The sequence below is a fragment of the Hypanus sabinus genome, chromosome 16, assembly GCF_030144855.1.
Source record: "Hypanus sabinus isolate sHypSab1 chromosome 16, sHypSab1.hap1, whole genome shotgun sequence".
NCBI lineage: Eukaryota > Metazoa > Chordata > Chondrichthyes > Myliobatiformes > Dasyatidae > Hypanus > Hypanus sabinus.
The window spans coordinates 9,305,339-9,324,587 of NC_082721.1; the positions used below are offsets into that span (position 1 = coordinate 9,305,339).

At 37.4% G+C, this 19,249-nt stretch overlaps 1 protein-coding gene across 1 annotated transcript in view; it reads right to left on the minus strand.

The window, feature by feature from the left end:
• Positions 1-3,767: 3,767 nt before the first annotated feature.
• The window catches only part of rexo1 (REX1, RNA exonuclease 1 homolog), a 104,435-nt gene continuing 88,953 nt past the window's right edge, over positions 3,768-19,249 (minus strand). Inside the window, exons 12-16 of the mRNA XM_059991084.1 lie at positions 16,057-16,167; positions 15,220-15,335; positions 14,101-14,239; positions 10,951-11,071; positions 3,768-7,552 (exon numbers count right to left, since the gene is read on the minus strand). Of these exons, the coding sequence (XP_059847067.1) occupies positions 7,464-7,552; positions 10,951-11,071; positions 14,101-14,239; positions 15,220-15,335; positions 16,057-16,167 (576 nt within the window). The 3' untranslated portion in view covers positions 3,768-7,463. The remainder of the gene's footprint in view (positions 7,553-10,950; positions 11,072-14,100; positions 14,240-15,219; positions 15,336-16,056; positions 16,168-19,249) is intronic.

Consider the following 19,249-nt stretch of genomic DNA (forward strand, 5'->3'; position numbering starts at 1 on the left):
TATCTATTTCCAAGCACCTTAAAACTATGCCCCCTCATGTTAGCCTTTTCAGCCCTGGGAAATAAGCCTCTGGCTATCCACACAATTATTGCCTCTCATTATCTTCTACACCTCTATCAGGTCACCTCTCATCCCCCATCATTCCAAGGAGAAAAGGCCAAGTACACTCAACCTATTCTCATAAATTCAGGCAACATCCTTGTAAATCTCCTCTGCATTCTATCTATAGTATCCACATCATTCCTGTAGTGAGGTGACCAGAACTAAACACAGTACTCTAAGTGGGGACTGACCAAGGTCTTGTATATCTGTAACATTACCTCACATCTCTTGAACTCAATCCCACGTTTGATGAATGCCAACACACCGTATGCCTCCTTAACATCACAACTCAAAACAGCAGCTTTGAGTGTCCTATGGACACAAGCCCCAAGATCTCTCAGATCCTTCACACTGCCAAGAGTCTTACCATTGATTCTATATTCTGTCTTCAAATTGGACCTACTAAAATGAACCACTTCACACTTATCTGGGTTGAACTCCATCTGCCACATCTCAGCCCAGTTCTGCATCCTACTGATGCCCTGCTGTAATCTGACAACCCTCCAGACTATCCACAACACCCCCAAGCTTCAAATGCCTTACTGAAATCCATATAAACTACATCCACTACTCTACCTTCATCAGTGTGTTTTGGTACAGCCTCAAAGAATTCAATCAGACCTGTAAGGCACCACCTGCCCTTGACAAAGCCAGGCAGGCCATCCCTTATCAGATTTTTTCTCTACAAATACTCAAAAAATCCTGCTTCTCAGGATCTTCTCCACAATTTGCCCACCACTGAAGTAAGACTCAGGGGTCTGTAATTTCCTGGGTTACCTCTACTTCCTTGCTTAAACGAGGGAACAACATTTGCAACCCTCCAGAACCTCTCCCGTCCCTTTTGATAATGTAAAGATCATTGCAAGAGGCTCAGCAATCTCCTCCCTTGCTTCTCACAGTAGCCTGGGGTACATCTCATCTGGTCCCAGTGACTTATCTAACTTAATGCTTTTCAAAGCCTCCAGTATATCCTCTTTCTTAATGTCTATATGCTCAAGCTTTTTCAGTCTGCTGTAAGTCATCCCAACAATTACTGAGGTCTTTTTCCCTGGTAAATACTGAAACAAAGTATTCATTAAGTATCTCTGCTACCTCCTCCAACTCCATGCACATTTCTACTATCACACTTCATTGGTCCTATTCTCACATGGCTCAATCTCTTGCTCTTCACATATTTATAGAATGTCTTTGGGTTTTCCTTAATCTTTCTCACCAAAGCCTTCTCATGGCCCCTTCTGGCTCTCGTAATTCCATTCTTAAGCTCCTTCCTAGCAACCCTGCAATTTTCTAGAGCTCTAATAGTACCTAGTTTCTTGAACCTTCCGTAAGTTTTTCCTTTCTTAAATAGATGTTCTACATACTTTGTACATCTTGGTTCTTTAACTCTACCATCTTTTCCCTGTCTCAATGGAACATACCCATGTAGAATTCCATGCAAATGTTCCCTGAACATTTTCACGTTTCTGCTGTGTATTTCCCTGAGAACATCTGCTCCCAAGTTCCTGCCTAATAGCATCACATTTCTCCCTACTCCACTTAAATATTTTCCCAAATTGTTTGATGAGAGTTGTAATCACTACCTCCAAAATGCTCTCCCGAGAGATCTGACACCTGACCAGGTTCATTTCTCAATACCAGATTAAGTACAGCCTCACCACTAGTTGGCTTATCTATATATTATGTCAGGAAACCTTCCTGAAAACACCTAACAAACTTCACCCCATCTAAACCCCTTGCGTTACGGAGATGCCAATCTCCCATCGCAATAACCCTATTATTAATGCACCGTTCTAGAATCTGCCTCCCTGTCTGCTCCTTGATATCCCTGTTACTATTGGGGGTCTATAATAAACACCCAGTAGAGTTATTGCCCCTTTCCTGTTTCTGATTTCCACCCACACTGACTCAGTAGACCATCCCTCCACGACTTCTTCATACGTAATAGAGAAAAAACAATTACAGTATGAATATACTTATATATAGTTAAATTAAATTAGTGCAAAAAATAAAAAAAAGTAGTAAGATAGCGTTTATAGGTTCAATGTCCATTCAGAAATCGGATGGCAGAGGGGCAGAAGCTATTCCTGAATTGTTGAGTGTATGCCTTCAGGCTCCTGGACCCCCTTCCTGATGGTGGCAATGAGAAGAGGACATATCCTGGGTGTTGGGGTCCTTAACGATGGATGCCACCTTTTTGAGGCACCGCTCCTTGAACATGTCATGGATACTCCAAAGGCTAGTGCCCATGATGGAGCTGACTAATTATACAATTTCAGAGTGAGGGAGAAATGTGACTGAAATGACTTTGAACATGGGGTCATTTGAGTATCTCAGAAGCTGCTGACCTCTTGGAATTTCACACAAGTTTCTAGAGTTCTACAGAGAATAGTCTGAAAAACAAAAAACATCCAGTGAGCAGCAGTTCTGAGAGTGAAAATGCCTGGTTAATGAGAGAGATCAGAGGATGGCCAGACTGGTTCAAGCTGACAGGAAGGCGACGTGCAGAAGAGCATCTCTGAATGCACAATACATCAAACCCTGAAATGCAGCAGAAGACCCCCTCCTGTACCTAATAAAGTGGCCACTGAGTGTTTAAAGTAACATAAACAAGCAGGTGAAAATTAGGTTTCCAAAAATTAGCATTAGCTTTCTCCTTCTACAACAGATGTTCAATCAGCCAATCTGTCCAAGGTCAATTTGGTAATCACCAATCAATATAGAAATTAACATTGGTATTCACTGGTCAGTTAAGCACTTAAAAGCTCTTTACTGCACTGCAAAACTCAATTGGTGATCAATGCCACCACAATGTAGCTTTTCAACTTTAAGAAACAGATGACAACATACCATGTGCTTCCAAAAGCACAATACAGGAAAAAGTTAAAAGACTTCCTGATTATCAAATTCGATCTCCCTGGTCACCCATAACCCTAAAGGTCACAGACATTGTGTAGAGGTCAACAGATGAGGCTATCCCTGGAAAAGAAAATCTACACAGATCAGACAGTCACCCAGAATAAGCTTTTCTATCTGTCAGGATTTGAAGTTATAACTGTAGAACATAAAATGTTAATCATTTTGAAAAGGAATGGCTCCAAAAAGTAATATCCATTATTAAGCAAACATTTGAAACCACTGAGTTACTTGTATTTGAGGCACAATGGTTTTCAAGTTTAATGGCAAAAATCGTGGTTTTGTAGAGAAGGTATATTCCACTTCATCTGAGAAGATCTTAAAATACCTTTTCCTGTCAAGCTTATCCATAGTTCTATAACAAAAATAAGAAATTAATGATATACATCAGTTAATACATTAAATAATTTTCTTGATACCTATTTGTATATTGCAAATCCATTTTTAGCTCCCTGTAATTACCAACAGGAGTTAATGTGCCACCTTGCACTCTCTCTTGATAATTTCTGGATTTCTCTATTGATTGAAGCTTTGTTGTGGCAATGACAATGGACGAGTTAAGACTGGAAACTCTCTTCCCCATTGGCCCAATTCCATTACAAAAGAAATCTTGATAAATAAGTACTGAGAAAAGCAGTAAGATATAAACTATCTCGTGAAAACTACCCATTTGAAAACAGATTTCTGCAGAATTTTCACTGAAATTGAGGTACAATTAAAAACACTAAAATGTAAGTAAGTACAAGTTCTTACACTTTTAAAAAAAAGTTTATTGCAAAACAAAGAATGTAAATTACTACAGTATATGCTTTGTATACTCACAGCTCTTAGTAATGTTTATACACAAGTTTAGTTTTTTATCCAATGTGCAAGGTTGGCTTAAAATTTCAGTAATATATTTAAATTTATCAACATTTAAAAATTATTAGCATAATTATTTTTTGCTGAGGGAACAGCCACAAAAATTGAGGAATTACATCCTTTTAATACCAAATCTTTACAAAATTTACTATTTGCATTGTTAAGGAACATTTAAGGTTCAACATCATTCTGGTTCACAGACCAATGCTCAACCTTCACAGAATTACTCTCATGAAGAACCATAGCTCTTTACATCTATTAAAGTCAAACAACAAATAATATGTAGCATATTAATCATATTAAGATATTAAGTAGTAAATTGCTTTGGTAATTATTTAGATTTTAAAAATTACTCAATAGATCATGGTTGCAAATATTTTGATCTTCTGTACATGTTTAGTGAAACTCGTCAATTTACTATTGGTCTTATGGTAGTTAAACCAAACAGCCTTGAGAAAATCTTTCTTTTCCTCAAACTTACTAATTTTGTTAGCAGTTACAATACAGTTTACTGAATGTGCTTCTTTCTTCATTTTGACCCAAAGTTTGCAACTAAAGTCAGAGCCCATTCTTTCAGGACAGGAAAGATTGTCTGAACACTCACTCACTCCAACAGTGAGCAAGGGAAGCAACTCCGCAGGTTACTGTTTGCTTTGTCCTTTAATGGACTATTCTGCCATCATGAAGTGACTTATTCAATTAAATAGTGTAAAAATCAAGGCGGTGAATACTGGCAGAAGCAGAGATTCAGAATTAGTTCCCTTGTATAGTAAGCTCAATCTTCACAGTAACTAATAATTCAATATATTAAAACTTGGGGTTGTTCAGTTAAAAAGCTGGACAATTATTGCTAACAGGGCTGTGAGGATATATTTAAAAATTACTGTTATTCCATCTCTGTGGCCTCTAATCTTTTCAAAAGTGTTAAAAGATGAAGCTTAGCCAATGAACATATATTTGCAGTTGAAGCTGTACACTCAATAAAATTAAACATGAACAGTCTTCCTCTACTCCTGCTGCAGTGAATTGCAAACTCCTGAGTGAAGATGTACCCTCACTATACCCTACCACAAACAGCAGCAGCTCCTACAGAAGAGGAACCATGCACAGCAAGATAAAGTCTTTAGGTTAATGAAAAGAACAAGGCTAATCATGATGCCGCAAATGATTGTCCTGAGATGAGTCACTCTGCTCAAACCAGGAAAGAACAGAGATTTCTGATCAGCAAATGGCACCTTCGTCTGCTAAGCAGTTAAGGAGCTCTGTGAAAATAATTTGGTTTAACACAATAACTTATCAAAATATTCAGTACAGATTAACAAACCTCCAGATTCCAGTAAATGCAATTTCTTGTTTCTAATCAAAGACCTTTTAGTTACTATTCAAAGATTAATAAAAATTAAGTACCATCTTCAAAAAAAACTAGATAACTTAGATTTATTTATTGTCCTTTAGTTAACTCTCTTTACCTGAAGTCACTAGCTTCTTTAGGCACTGTTTGCAGTATGCTAGAGCTCTCTAGTAACCCAGAGTGATCTTTACCATTTTTCCTTACACATACACTGATTGGATAGAGTAGCCAAGCTGACTTTTCTCTAAATACCTCAGAGACCAGCTGTACTATTCACATTTCCACTCACTGAAGTTCATCAATTTGGCCTTGCCTAGGAACTAGTCACTAAATACTTCCAGCATGGATCTATCCCACTCTGATTAGCATTCAATTAACTTTCAATAAGTCCACAGTAATATTAAGTAATGAAATTTTCTTTTTATTGTTAGTGAAATTCCATTTGAGACACCAGCCCATTATGCTCCATGATACAGCTATCCAAGTTAATATCAAGACTACCTTTCCACCTTATTGTGCAGATCCATAGCTAACACAAATTACTGTTTGAAGGTAAAAGACTCCTTTACACCAAGAGATCTTGTATATAATGAAAGCAGTTCCATGAACAAACTTGGATTCCAGTGATACTCACAAACTGCTTTCACCTAGCTTCAATCTTTAAATATTAAAGTATAAGCGTAAACAATTCTGAGCATTGTGGGTATGCTATGTAGGCGCTGGAATGTGTGGTGACACTTGTGGGCTGCCCCCAGAACATCCTCAGGTGTGTTGGTTGTTAACGCAAACGATGCATTTCACTGAATAAACATGAGATATTCTGCATTTCGCTATGTGCTTCAACATGCTGTACATATGATAAATAAATCTGAATCTAAACTATGTATACAACTTTCTGAAAAAACAAAAGTAGTCAGGACAGGAACACTACTGTACAAAAACTGAAAGTGCAACTACTGCTCTATTTGAATATTCATTATTAGCAAGTGTCTACTGCCAACCTTGGAGTTTTCTTAAGGAAATCCAACCCATTAAATACTCTGCATATAAAAGCAGTATTCATTTTTAAAATAAAGGCATTAGCATTGATGAACAATGTTGAGCTATTAAAAAAACAGCTGATATTTTCAGTATAAACATCTATATTTAACAATTTAGTGCATCCTTTTAACAGTGCACTGTGATGGGATTGGGGAGCATTTCTATTGTACATGGGTTAGGAAAACAATGCATCAAGTTTAAGAATTATGTATTCATTAGATACTCACAAATAATTTTTCCACTTCCATTGCAACAGTTGGCATGATAAAAATTAAAGTACAAGAAAATACACACAAAAGATCAATCTAGTAACAAAGAATATCAGCCAGTACAATTTGAAGCTTGGTATCAAATTAGGCAGTTAATTATCCAATGAACTAGGGAGACCGTTTGCCTTGCTTGGTCTATACTTCTCTGATAATGGACCCTCATGGCCAATTAAAAAGGTATCGGAGGTGAGATGATGATTAACCAAAACAAAATTAAAAGAAAAAATGTGTAAGTCTATTCTACCTTTTGGTAGAAAATGGGAAAGGAGTGAGGAAGAGATGCCCGAAGAACAACTCACTAAGTTTCTATATCCCAAGTATAACGCAACACTAGATATAAAAGATAACACACTATTCCATTCTTTTAAGACAGTTTTGAAGAGCCATGTGCAGCAGATAGAAAACATTATTGAGCAGGCACTACATACAAGTCATACCATTAATTTTTATTCGGCACTGGATACCAGATTATTCACTAAACTCAGGAAACAAAAAGGTAGGAGAAAGCATATTTGCTTTGGGTCAAAATTCCATTTCTTTAATCTGACTTAAAAAATGCAACTCACTAGCTTTTGGCGCATTCGAGTTATACAACAGCTGCCGCAAGAATGACTGCATTTCTTGGAATGCCATTTTACAGAAATGTCATGATACTACGAAGTTGAATTGTGATAATTAAACATTTACAACAGGCATGGCAACTTTTCTGAAAAGATTACTGCATGTACAAAACCAAATAAATACTGTAAACAAAAAGGCAATTTTGAATCAGATTGCATTTTTTTCTTTCTTAAAAACAGCAAAACTTTGCCTTTAGTTTTTCAAAAATCCTACAAATTGTAACATCCCTATCACTTCATACCCATTATGAATCTTGTTGAAATGTCATTTATTTACATGCATGACAAAAATGGACACAGGAGATGTCATCTTCTTAGTTTTGCATCTTCTTTTATTCGCCAGATCATTAGTTCCATACAGGCACAAGCATCTTCACTGGAATCATGACCTTCAACTGGAAAATGGAAATAAAGATGAGCATTACTGAAGAAATTGCCTCATTTTATAACCATGTTATTTGTCAAGACAACGTTGGAGAATCTCTTAAAATGGAGTCAGAGTAACACAGAACAGAAACAGTCCCTTTGGCCCATCTAGTTAATGCTAAACTGTTATGATGTCTATTCCTACCGACCCACACCTGGTTCATAGACCTCCATGCAGTTATCCAAATTAGTCTTAAATGTTGAAATCAAACCCAAATCCATCACCTCCTTCTCATTCCACATTCTCACCACCCTCTGAGTGAAGATGATTCACCCCCCCCCAAGGTTCCCCCAAATATTTCACCTTTCAATCCATGACCTCTAAGATTTAGTTTCATTCAACCTCAGTGGAAAAAGCCTGCTTACATAAAGCTAGAAATACTGGAAATATTCGAATGGTCAGAATGCACTGCTGGAAAGAGAAATGGAGTTAATGTTTCTGGTTAAAGGGCCCCTGATCCAAAATATTACCTGTTTCTCATTTCACAGATATACCCTGAAATGCAGTGTGTTTCCAGCATGTTCTGTTTTTATTTTAGATTTCCAGCATCTGCAGATTTTTGATTTTCTTTTACTTGGACAATCTAGTGCAGGGGTGTCAAACTCATTTTAGGTCACGGGCCGGATTGGGCAAAATGCAGCTTCATGCAGGCCGGATCAGTCGGGCGCGTGCGAACGCAGCTTTCATTGCCTCTGTTTTTTCAGCCTGTTCTCATGTGTCTCAGTCTCTGCTATAACTACAAAGTGTTTCACTTCACAAATTCTGTTTCTTATGAAGAAGACTGCTGAGCAAGCATTATTTTTATGATTGGTATTAACTTACAATCATAGGCTTCATATCGCCGGGCCATTAATAATTAAAATAATAGATCTATCTAAAATGATCTCGCGGGCCGGTTATAATTGTACGCCGGGCCGGATTTGGCCCGTGGGCCTTGAGTTTGACACCTATGATCTAGTGTAATAATAGATTATCATGACATAGGATGCAACTTGAATGTAGTAGACTATTTTTAGTAATTGCAATAGGTGATATACCAAAGTTTGCAAATGATTCCGGGCAAAAGATGAGGTACAATCTAATGCAAGGGTGGTGTTAAGTCACATGCCTCTCAAAGTTCAAAGTAAATTTATTATTGATGTATTATGTCACCGTATATTACTCTGAGATTCATTTTCTTGTAGAACAAATATAATAGAATCAATGAAAGAAAAACTACACATAAAAACCAACGAACAACCAATGTGCAAATACAAAAAAAGATAATCAATAATACAGAGAATATGAGTAGTAGAGTCCATAGATTGTGGAATCAGTTTAGAGTTGAGGAGAATGAAGTTATCCATGCTAGATCAGGAGCCTGGTGGTTTTATGCTAGTAATTATTCCTGAACCTCTCAGATGGTTTTGAATCTCCTGGATGGCTTAGAAGTAATTAGAATTCATACATTTTCAAATCAATTGCAAGGTAACTTGATTCCACAGAAAATTATAACTGGTTCAGATTATACAGTTTGAGAATAAATTCTAGTGTACGAAAATGCAGTTAAACACAGAGGCAGTGAAAGCCTGTCTCTCCCAAAAAAGTGTAGTGCTGCTTTGTAGTTTCCTCTGGAGATCCTGAACCTGATTAAAAATTTCCAATATTAATGAATGACTCTCATTGTAAAATACTCAAATATTTTGAGTAAAGTGTAGAAAACATTTGGAATTACTTATGCACTCATGACTAAAGCTTGGCAACCTGACTAAAACAAATTTTGGGGCTGGTACAGTATTGCAATGGTTAATGTTACACAATTATCTGTAAGGAATTATTAAAAATTAATAAAGTTGAGGTAAATAAAAGCAAAACTGAAAAAAAGTTAAAATCAAATTGTGTGTTTTAAAAATAACTTTAATATATCTTACTTTCCTTTTCCCTCCTAGTGTGCAAAGAACAGGGTTTCATATACTGTGCCAGGTCTGACTGGACTTCCACAGTGCAGTTGTGCAGGCTGAGGGCTGAGTTATGTTTGGCCAACTGAACACCAGTAGTTTCATTTGAACTTGTCAGCTACAGTGGGCATGATTCAGTACAGCATAGGCACTGGATTTTCACCACAAATACTACAAAATAGTGATTTTACAATAAAAAAAAATCCAGGATAAAATTATTATTTTTTAAGAATTCCTTTCCTATGTGCTGGTATTTATGAGCAGGGACAAATAGAAAGCTAATTTATTTCAATATGCCATAGAAATGTTCAAGAACAATTATTTGACTGGGCCTCTTTCGAAGAGTGTTGAGAAATATTGCATTTACATTTCAAGGTTTTGCATTGTCCTATTCACAGTAAGAATATTCAATATTTAAAGAGACTCAGACATTTAAAAATAAGATATAATTATTTGATACAAAGGAATTTAAAAGAATTTTGAGCATTATCTTGTCAACTTGTTGCTTTCCAGTTGATGGCTTATAGCCTTGACACACTAACAAATGATTTAAATTGATGACAGATCAGCTCTTTAAGATACAATTAATTGATTGGACCCCAAGCTTTGAGGAGTTGTAGAAATGCTTTTCAGTTTAACTGCACACATTTCCGATCTCCAGTCATCTATAGCCTACTTAGCAGAAGGGTAATGGGATATTACTGGCATATCTTGTTCTGATGGTGATGTACAAAATGATAAGAGGCACTGATAGAGTGTACAGCCAGAAACTTTATCCAAAGGTGGAAATAGTTAATTTAAGGGGGCATACTTTTAAGGAGATTGGAGGATTATCACGTTAACAGCTTACTCCGTGAGGTAAATGGTCTGAGCATGAACATTCTTTTCTTATAGTTCCTCACACGGACAATTAAGGACCTCCTACCAACTTTATCTTCTTCCATGACCGCATTGAAGCTTACTTAACTGTGATCTTTGGAGGAACACTTTGACCACAGTACCATTCAATGCAGGCATGAAAGAAGATAAAGTTGGTCTTCAGAAGAAGGAAACTGGGATATCAAAGAGTGATGCACAGAACACCCTGCCAGGGTGGTGGTAGAGGCAGATAGATTACAGCATACAAGAAACTCTTAGATTGGCACAAGAGCAATAGAGTCAAATGGAGGGTTATGCAGAAGGGAAAGGTTCAGATTGACCTTATGGGTTGGTTAAAAGGTCAGCACAACATTGTTGGTCAAAGGGACCACAATGTGCTGTTCTATGTTCTATCTAATTCTTTAGATTCAATATTAACAATTTCAAAGCTAAAGTAAACTCGTTTAAATACTTAAGATTATTTTCACATAACTAGCGTTTCTAATTGTAGTTCTTGCATCTGTGTAAATTCACAGATAATAGAAACTATGCTTCACCATTGAGAACTTACCATTATCCTGGATAATGCGCTTGAGGTAGTCTGCCATTAAATTTTTCAGTGCTCTTTTATATGGCAATCCCAGCCGATGTGGAAACACAATCGCTGTATCAATCACTGTGCTATGTATAAGCTGGAAAGAAGGAAGTACAGTGTGCTGACTCCATTATATGTCTATTTTTTCTAATCATTTATTGGAGTTCATAAGAATCAATCTCCTTTGCGTTTGTTTTAAACTTATCAGCCAAATTGTAGTTGAATGTACATCAACAGAACTTTGATTTATATAGCATTTAAAACATAACCCCAGAGTGCTTCACAGGAATGGTATAAATTTAAATTTGACAACAAGGCATGAAAAACAATATTAGGACAGGCAACCAAAAGCGTGTCCACAAAGAAAGTCTTAAGGAGGTTCTCAAAAAGGGAAAGCAATTCATAACAGAGGTCTAAGAAGTGAATTCCAGGACTGAACAATGAAGCAAATGAAGACATGGCTATCAAACAATTAAAATGTGAGATGTGTAAGAGCTCAGAAATGAGAGAGAGATCTGAGGGAGTTTGAAAGATGGGGTGGGGGGGGGGAAGAGAGCAAAGCCTTGTTAATAGCTAAATAACAATGAGGAGAATATTACGTTTCCTCTAAGAGGATGACAAACTTGTCGTGGTTTGGAGGCCTGTGTGCCTCAATGACCCAGAGAGCTATATTGGTTGTTGCCACACTTTACGCTTTAGCTCCTGGTAGAATCAACCATGTCGCAGTGTAGAGGCCAGACTAAGAGTGGTCCACTGATCCTCCAGGTTTGGGGGTTCAACTCAGGGCTAACAACTCCGACTGTTTCAGAAACAGAAATAAAAAATCCTTCTACATCTGAGTGTGATAATATTCCTTGGAACTTGCATGACTGACAGTAGTGAAAACAGCTTCTGACACAATGAAGGACACCCTGAACATCACCAGATATGGAGGCCCTTCATTGCTGACCTAAACACCAGCAGCATAACAGGCAGTAGGTAGGAATATTAAACTTAAGGTATTGATAGAGATTCAATGTTGATCAGTGAATACAGAGATGATGCATTATTGTTGGGAGTTTGAAAAGGATTGTTTCAAATCATGATTAGATGAAAACCTGACTGAAAAGTTTCACATGCAGATCTCAGAAAGACGGGGACAGATTTGGTAAAATCAACACGTTCATGCTTTGAAAGGGATGAGTGATTGATTAAAAAAAGAGGAACTGAAAAAGGATGATAAAAAGGGCTATATACAAAGCATTAAGATTGATTTTGGAATAGGTTAAAAGGTCAGCACAAAATTCTGGGCTGAAGGGTCTGCACAGCGCTATATAGTTCTCTGTAAGAGATTGGAGATGCTGAAATTTGGAGCAACGAACTATCTACTGGAAGAATTCAGCAAGTCATGCAGCATCTCTGCGAGGAAAGGAACTGACAATGTTTCAGGTCAAAACCCTGCATCAAGGCTACAAGTGAAGATGGAAGGTTGCCAGTATGCAGAGAGAGAGAGAGCAGTAGGAAAAGTGGTGATTGGTGGACAGAGATGGCATGTGTAAGGTGACAGACAGGTTGTGCCAGGTAGAGGAAGAGGTCAGGATAGAGTAGCAGGTGAATGAGAGATGGAGACAAAGTGAGAGAGAAGAGAAAATAAGGGGAAAAAAAACAGATGGAGCAATCCAGGGGAAGTGATTGGAGACAGAGTGATGTTTGGAGACAGCTGCTGGAAAGAAATAAACAGAAGCACAAAGACTACCTGAGAAAACATTCAAGTTTAAAGTAAATTTATTATCAAAGTACATACACATATCACAATATACTACCCTGAGATTCATTTACTTGCAGGCATTCACAATAAATACAGAGTAACACAATAGAATCTGTGAAAAAAAACTACACAGACTGGCAAACAACCAATGTACAAAATACACCAAATTGTGCAAATACAAAAATAAAAAAAACAAAATAATATATTAATAATTGTTGCAGGGTCCATAGATTGTGGAATTGGTTGGGTCCTCAGTGTTGGGTTGAGTAAAGTTACCATGAAGGGAGAGATGAATGGCAGTTGGAAAACAAAAATCAGGTGGAGGAGAGGATGGGTGAAAGGCAATGGGGAAGTACAAGGGAAAAGGGACAAAATTGGATAAACTGGAGGAGGACCAGAAAGAGTTATGGGGGAGGGGAGGATATAAAAAATTGGAGAACTTACTATTCATGCCACTGGATTGGAGACTAACCAGGCAGAATGTGAAGTGCTGCTTCTCCACTTTGCATTGGGTCTCCCTCATCCTGCCAGTACAGAAGGTGGTAGACGGACAGGTGGGAATGGGAAGGGGAACCAGGATACAGCTCTCTGCCCGAGAGCCATGAGAAGCGGCAGTGGGATCAGTCAAATGACCAGTTCACTAGCTTACACACACAAAATGCTGGTGGAACACAGCAGACCAGGCAGCATCTATAAAGCGAAGGACTGTTGACGTTTCGGGCTGAGACCCTTCGTCAGGACTAAGGGTCTCGGCCCGAAATGTCGACAGTGCTTCTCTTTATAGATGCTGCCTGGCCTGCTGTGTTCCACCAGCATTTTGTGTGTGTTGCTTGAATTTCCAGCATCTGCAGATTTCCTTGTGTTAGTTCACTAGCTTAGATAGGTTAGATCAGCATCTGACTGGCTACCAATCATTGCCTTTGTTTTAACTGCATAAAACGCATTGCATCCCATTCTCTGATTAATTTTCAGAGTTCTCTACTGCATATTTGGATTAATTGTAAAAAAGCCGGCTACTATTATGTATCTACATGGTATTTTGGATAATAAGACTGCTAGATATGTACAATTTCCTTTCCACCATCATATAGTTAATCCTATTAATCAGCAAATGGGATGTATTCTCCTGCATAAAGAATGGGATGCAAATTTCTGCATAAAGTAGTAATTGACATTTTGAGTATTTTTTAAATTGAGAAGCATTTTAATTATTTCAAAAATAAAAGTCTACTATAGATCATAATACTCTATACTTTTCCAAGTAATAATCACTCTCCAATTGTAATTTGCTGCAGGATTACAGCAAGATTTATGTTAAATGCTGCAACATTTGCTTGAAGGAGTGAATTAAAATTACTAGTTATGTTTAAAGAACATACCTTTAGTGCGAATAAATCACTTTCCAAGCTGTGCCCGATTAATATGGTGGCAGCACTGAACATATTCAGCAATACTGCCTGTACATCACGGATAGTGATCGTTGTGTTTGTCATATCCTCCTCCGTTACTCCAGAAAATCTACAATGAGCACAGAAGAATAAAACCTCTTATTATGAATTCAGATGTGACCTTCATATCAGTACAGAGATTCAAATAAAATCTCACTATAAACTAGTACGATGCCCTAAAAGGCACCAGAGGGAATGAGGAATCAGTCTGTTCAAGTTTATTGTCAATGAACCACACACACACATATATGATTAAATGAAACTTTGTTCCTCATCATTCAACCATATACATGCATACAGCTAAATGGGACAGGGGCTCCCAATCTGGGGCTCACGGACCTCTCAGTTAATGGTCCATGTCATAAAAATGTGGGAACCCCTGCCCTGAAGCCAAGGTGCACAATACAGCACATAGTCACACATGACACATATAGTTACAATCCAGCATATACAGTCACAAAATAATATTAGCACAAGTCCGAGTGTCATGGCCTGAACAGGTTGACAAAGTATGATGTACATGTTTATGATATAATGTCACTGACACTTGTAATAAAACAAGCAGTCATACAAATATGTGAAGCAGCAGCTATAAAAGATGAAAGTGACCAGTATAATATCTGAGGCCACAATATTAGTCATGAAATAAAATAAGCTCTACAGAATGACTAGTAATCTTTCTGAATAAAACTGGTCGATTTTCTAATACACAGTACATGCACAAGAGACTGAAGATGCTGGAATTTGCAACAAAAAATAGCTGCTGGAGGAATTCAGCAAGTCAGGCAGCATCTGTGGAGGGAAATGGACAGTCGATTATTGGGTTGAAACTCTTCCTCTGGACTAAGAACAGAGAAAATTGTTAATATGAAGAGGCAAGGGGGAGGGGTGGAGCAAGAACTGGCACATGATAGATGCTAATTGGATCCTTGAAATAATCCATCCTACTATAGTATGAGTTTTGAAGAGAAAACTGCAGATAACATTTGACGTGTGAGGCTAATTCTCAAAGGCTGCAAAGAACTCCAGCTGTTAACTTAATTAACGTACCTGGTGTTATAATCAATGACCTTATTGTCTGGTTTGACAAATGTATCATACACCACCTTTAGATCAGAGTCTATAACAGTCAATCTGGTCAGCTCCAAGCCTTGCTTCGTGTAGCACTAGAAAGAAAACAACCCATTTATTAAATGTATTCATGAAAACAAGCCATTGTATCATGAAACCTCATATTATTAAACTTTCCAACTTATATTAAATTTTATAGCAGTGTTAGCATTTTGGACACCTACAGAAACATTGTTCAGGGCAGACAAGCTTCTATGAAGTTTAGTTTTGAAAAATTAACCAATATTTAGTTTTCTTCAAAAAAAATATAATGCTCCAACTAAACTAAAAAAAAGATCACTCTACAAATCAATTGAAAATATAGTTATGGATATCCATTGGAAATGCTTAAAGCAACTGGTTCAATACATTAGAAGGAAAATCCTAATGCAAAACTCAAACCTTATGTTTGTTATAATTCAAATAAAATCATTCCAGAAGCAGATTATCGGCTATTTGTGCTACAGAGCATATACTATTTTGTTCAAATAATTACTTGAATGTTTAAAGTTCAGTTAAACACAGAATAACAACCATAGCAACAGCAACTATATATTTTATGGTTTTCCTTAAACTTTCCTTGTAAGTAGAGCTAACCTATTCCTACATCTCTGCTCAATGATATCACATGTTCATTAGGTTAACTTTAGTTAGTGAAAAGTTATATTACTGAATCATCATAGCTGATCTAGGAGTTCAGTAATGCGGTTAGCATGATTACACTTTCTTGAAGCAGTTACGGAATGAGGAACAAATTAGTACATTCAAATTTCCTACCATTTCACAATCTAGAGCAAAGACTCCCGGGTTTTCATCTGGTGGCATTGCTTTTTCGAAGGTCTTCATAAAGCCAGCTAAGTTTTCTTTGCGACCATCCTGAACATGTTGCTGCAAATAGAAGATATTTACTGTATCATCATTCCATGAATAATTGTAACAAAACATAATAGATAATTATTACAAATGGTAAAATATTAAACAATTTTGTTTTAATTTCCTGGTTTCTGTACGTTTCCCTCAAAGCTTCCTTTGTAGTTTTTTTGCTCTTAACTAATGATTTTTCAGCACCTGCAGAATCTTGTGCCTATCCTGAAGTTTAAACTCTCTCTTCATCAAGAGTTCACTGGGATTCACCTGTGATTTCTGCTGCCTTCCGACTTTTCGACCACGTGTACACCTTCCAGCTTGTCCTCCTTCCTCCATCCCCCCTCCACCTCTTCACTCTGGCATCTTCCCCCATCTTTTCCAGTCCCGATGAAGGGTCTCAGCCAGAAACATCGACTGAATGGGAGTTGAACTCTGGAACACCCCCACCTGTGAGAGTGTCATGGTAATCGCTATGCTACCATGGTGTTTAAAAAAACTCCAGCATCTGCAGAACCTTGTGTTTCTGAAACACTATTTTGCTCTCTTTGCATTATTTATTTTTATATTTCTTTTTGCAACCTATAGTAATTATTTTGGTATTGCTCTGTACTGCTGCTGCAAAAAACTAATTTCATTTCATACACCAGTAATAATAAACTGGATTCTGCTATCAACTGGTGTTAAAAGAGGGACACAAATTTACAAATGTGTGGAAAGTTTGCTTCTCTTGGCATCCCTACTGCTGATATTACATGGAAAGACTTCCTTTTATATTCCACCTTTCACTCCCTCAAGACATCTCAAAATGCACTACAAAAAAGTATTATTTTGACTGTAATTACTGGTGCAGTGTAGAAACTAAGGCTTTCTACTCAGCCAAGTAAGGTCCCAGACACGAATGTGATAATAACTAGATTTAATGAAGTTGATTGTGGAATAAATAGTAGCTGGATGGATCACAATTAGATAAATTACTATGTACAACTACGCCTCAGCAGTATCACTCAACTTCTTTGCAATCTCAAAACGGTAGTTAGGAATCTTATGCTAAGATGGGGCAGTTTAAATGTCCCGTCCAAATGATAGCACTTTTAATATTACTCCCAGCACTGCACAAGAATGCTAACCTAGATTTGTGAGATTAAGTCTCTAGTGTGACCCAATTCCACCAATCTCTCAACAGTGTGTGCTACTAATTGAGCCATAAATAATTAGCAATTTTATCACAGATCAGTAATTGGATCTCCTTTCTCAAGCTAATTTGACTCTGCAGTAGATTCTGATGCACCAGGAAGTTATGCATTTCATATTTCATTCAAACATCAATCAGTAAAAAAGACTGAAGGTACTTTACTGTGATAGTCACATAACTATTATTTGATGCCATTGAGGCAGCGAGAGTCACAGAACTATTACTCAATGTTATTGAGGCAGCCAAATGCAAAACAGGATTTCCAACTATTTTGCCACTGTTAACAGAAAGAGGGAAACATACTCTTGTATCACTGGGGATTCGTTTCTTATATTGTATTGTAAACTCCAAGATGTTGAAAAAAAATTGAAAAGTACTAAATCTGTAAAGCCCCAGTGAATTTTCAACTTTAGTTATTTTATTACTGATCATATAATTTTAAGCATTTTTCATTATATTAAAGTCACACTGCTTCTCAACTCCTAAACAATCATGAAACATATTTGTTTGGTAAATACAGAATGGGGAAGTGCCCTACAAAAGAATAAATATAAAATTGAGGGATACAACACACTGGAGAGAGAAAGCTGAGTTATAAAGTCCAAGACCAACAGGATTCCATCTTGAACCCCTGTTCAGATGGATACCTGAGCTTAACTTCAATTCTGAAACTTTTGAGCTACCAGAACAAGGATCCCAGTAAATATCAAAGTACAAAATTTAAAGTTATTATAAAAGTACATGTATATAACCCAGAGATTCATTTTCTTGCAGACATTCACAGTAACTACAAAGAAACAATTAAATCAATGAAAAACCGCATACAAGACGGATTAACAACCATTGTGCAAAGAACAAACTGTATGAATACAAAAAGAAAAAATGCAATAAATATTGCTAACACAAGATGTAGAGCCCTTGAAAGTGAGCCCACAGGCTGTGGGAACAGTTCAGTGTAGGTCACAATATACCACCTTGAAAATTATTTTCTTTCAGGCATTTACAGGAAAATAAAGAAATACAATAGAATTTATGAAAAACTGCTACATGGATAAATTTAATAGGAGGAGTAGTCTGGAAATGAGTCATTGGGATGCTGGTGCCCTCTCGTAACAATGCCATGTCCCAAGAGGTACAAGTAAATTGACCAGTTGGTGCAAAACAAGGTGGTGCAGCATACATGGTCTGTTTTTAAAGCAACATTTGTTGTGGACAACTGAAGCTGCTGAACTTCTAATATTGTTCCAAGGTTAGAGATGCTGCTGTGGTTGATGTAACAATTAGGTTCAAGGACAATGAAAGTCTGTTGGAGAAGATCAAGAAAATCATCCGCCTTATGTCACATTAAGGAACAGTTTTTATCAGAGCAGAGCACAAATGGTTCTGAGAAAGTGACTCTGCTGATCTTTGTGGCTATGACAGTTCAAGACATTCACATTAGTGGTGCTAGCAGCTATTGCTTCTTTGGTCAGTGCTTTCATGTTTGCTGTTTTGTGCTGGGGCAGCAGGCTGAGGGTAGCAGACACCAATAGAATCAACAAACTCATTCGTAAGGCCAGTGATGTTGTGGGGGTTGAACTGGACTCTCTGACGGTGGTGTCTGAAAAGAGGATGCTGTCCAAGTTGCATGCCATCTTGGACAATGTCTCTCATCCACTCCATAATGTACTGGTTAGGCACAGGAGTACATTCAGCCAGAGACTCATTCCACTGAGATGCAACACTGAGCGTCATAGGAAGTCATTCCTGCCTGTGGCCATCAAACTTTACAACTCCTCCCTCGGAGTGTCAGACACCCTGAGCCAATAGGCTGGTCCTGGACTTAATTCCACTTGGCATAATTGACTTATTATTTAATTATTTATGGTTTTATATTGCTATATTTCTACACTATTCTTGGTTCGTGTGACT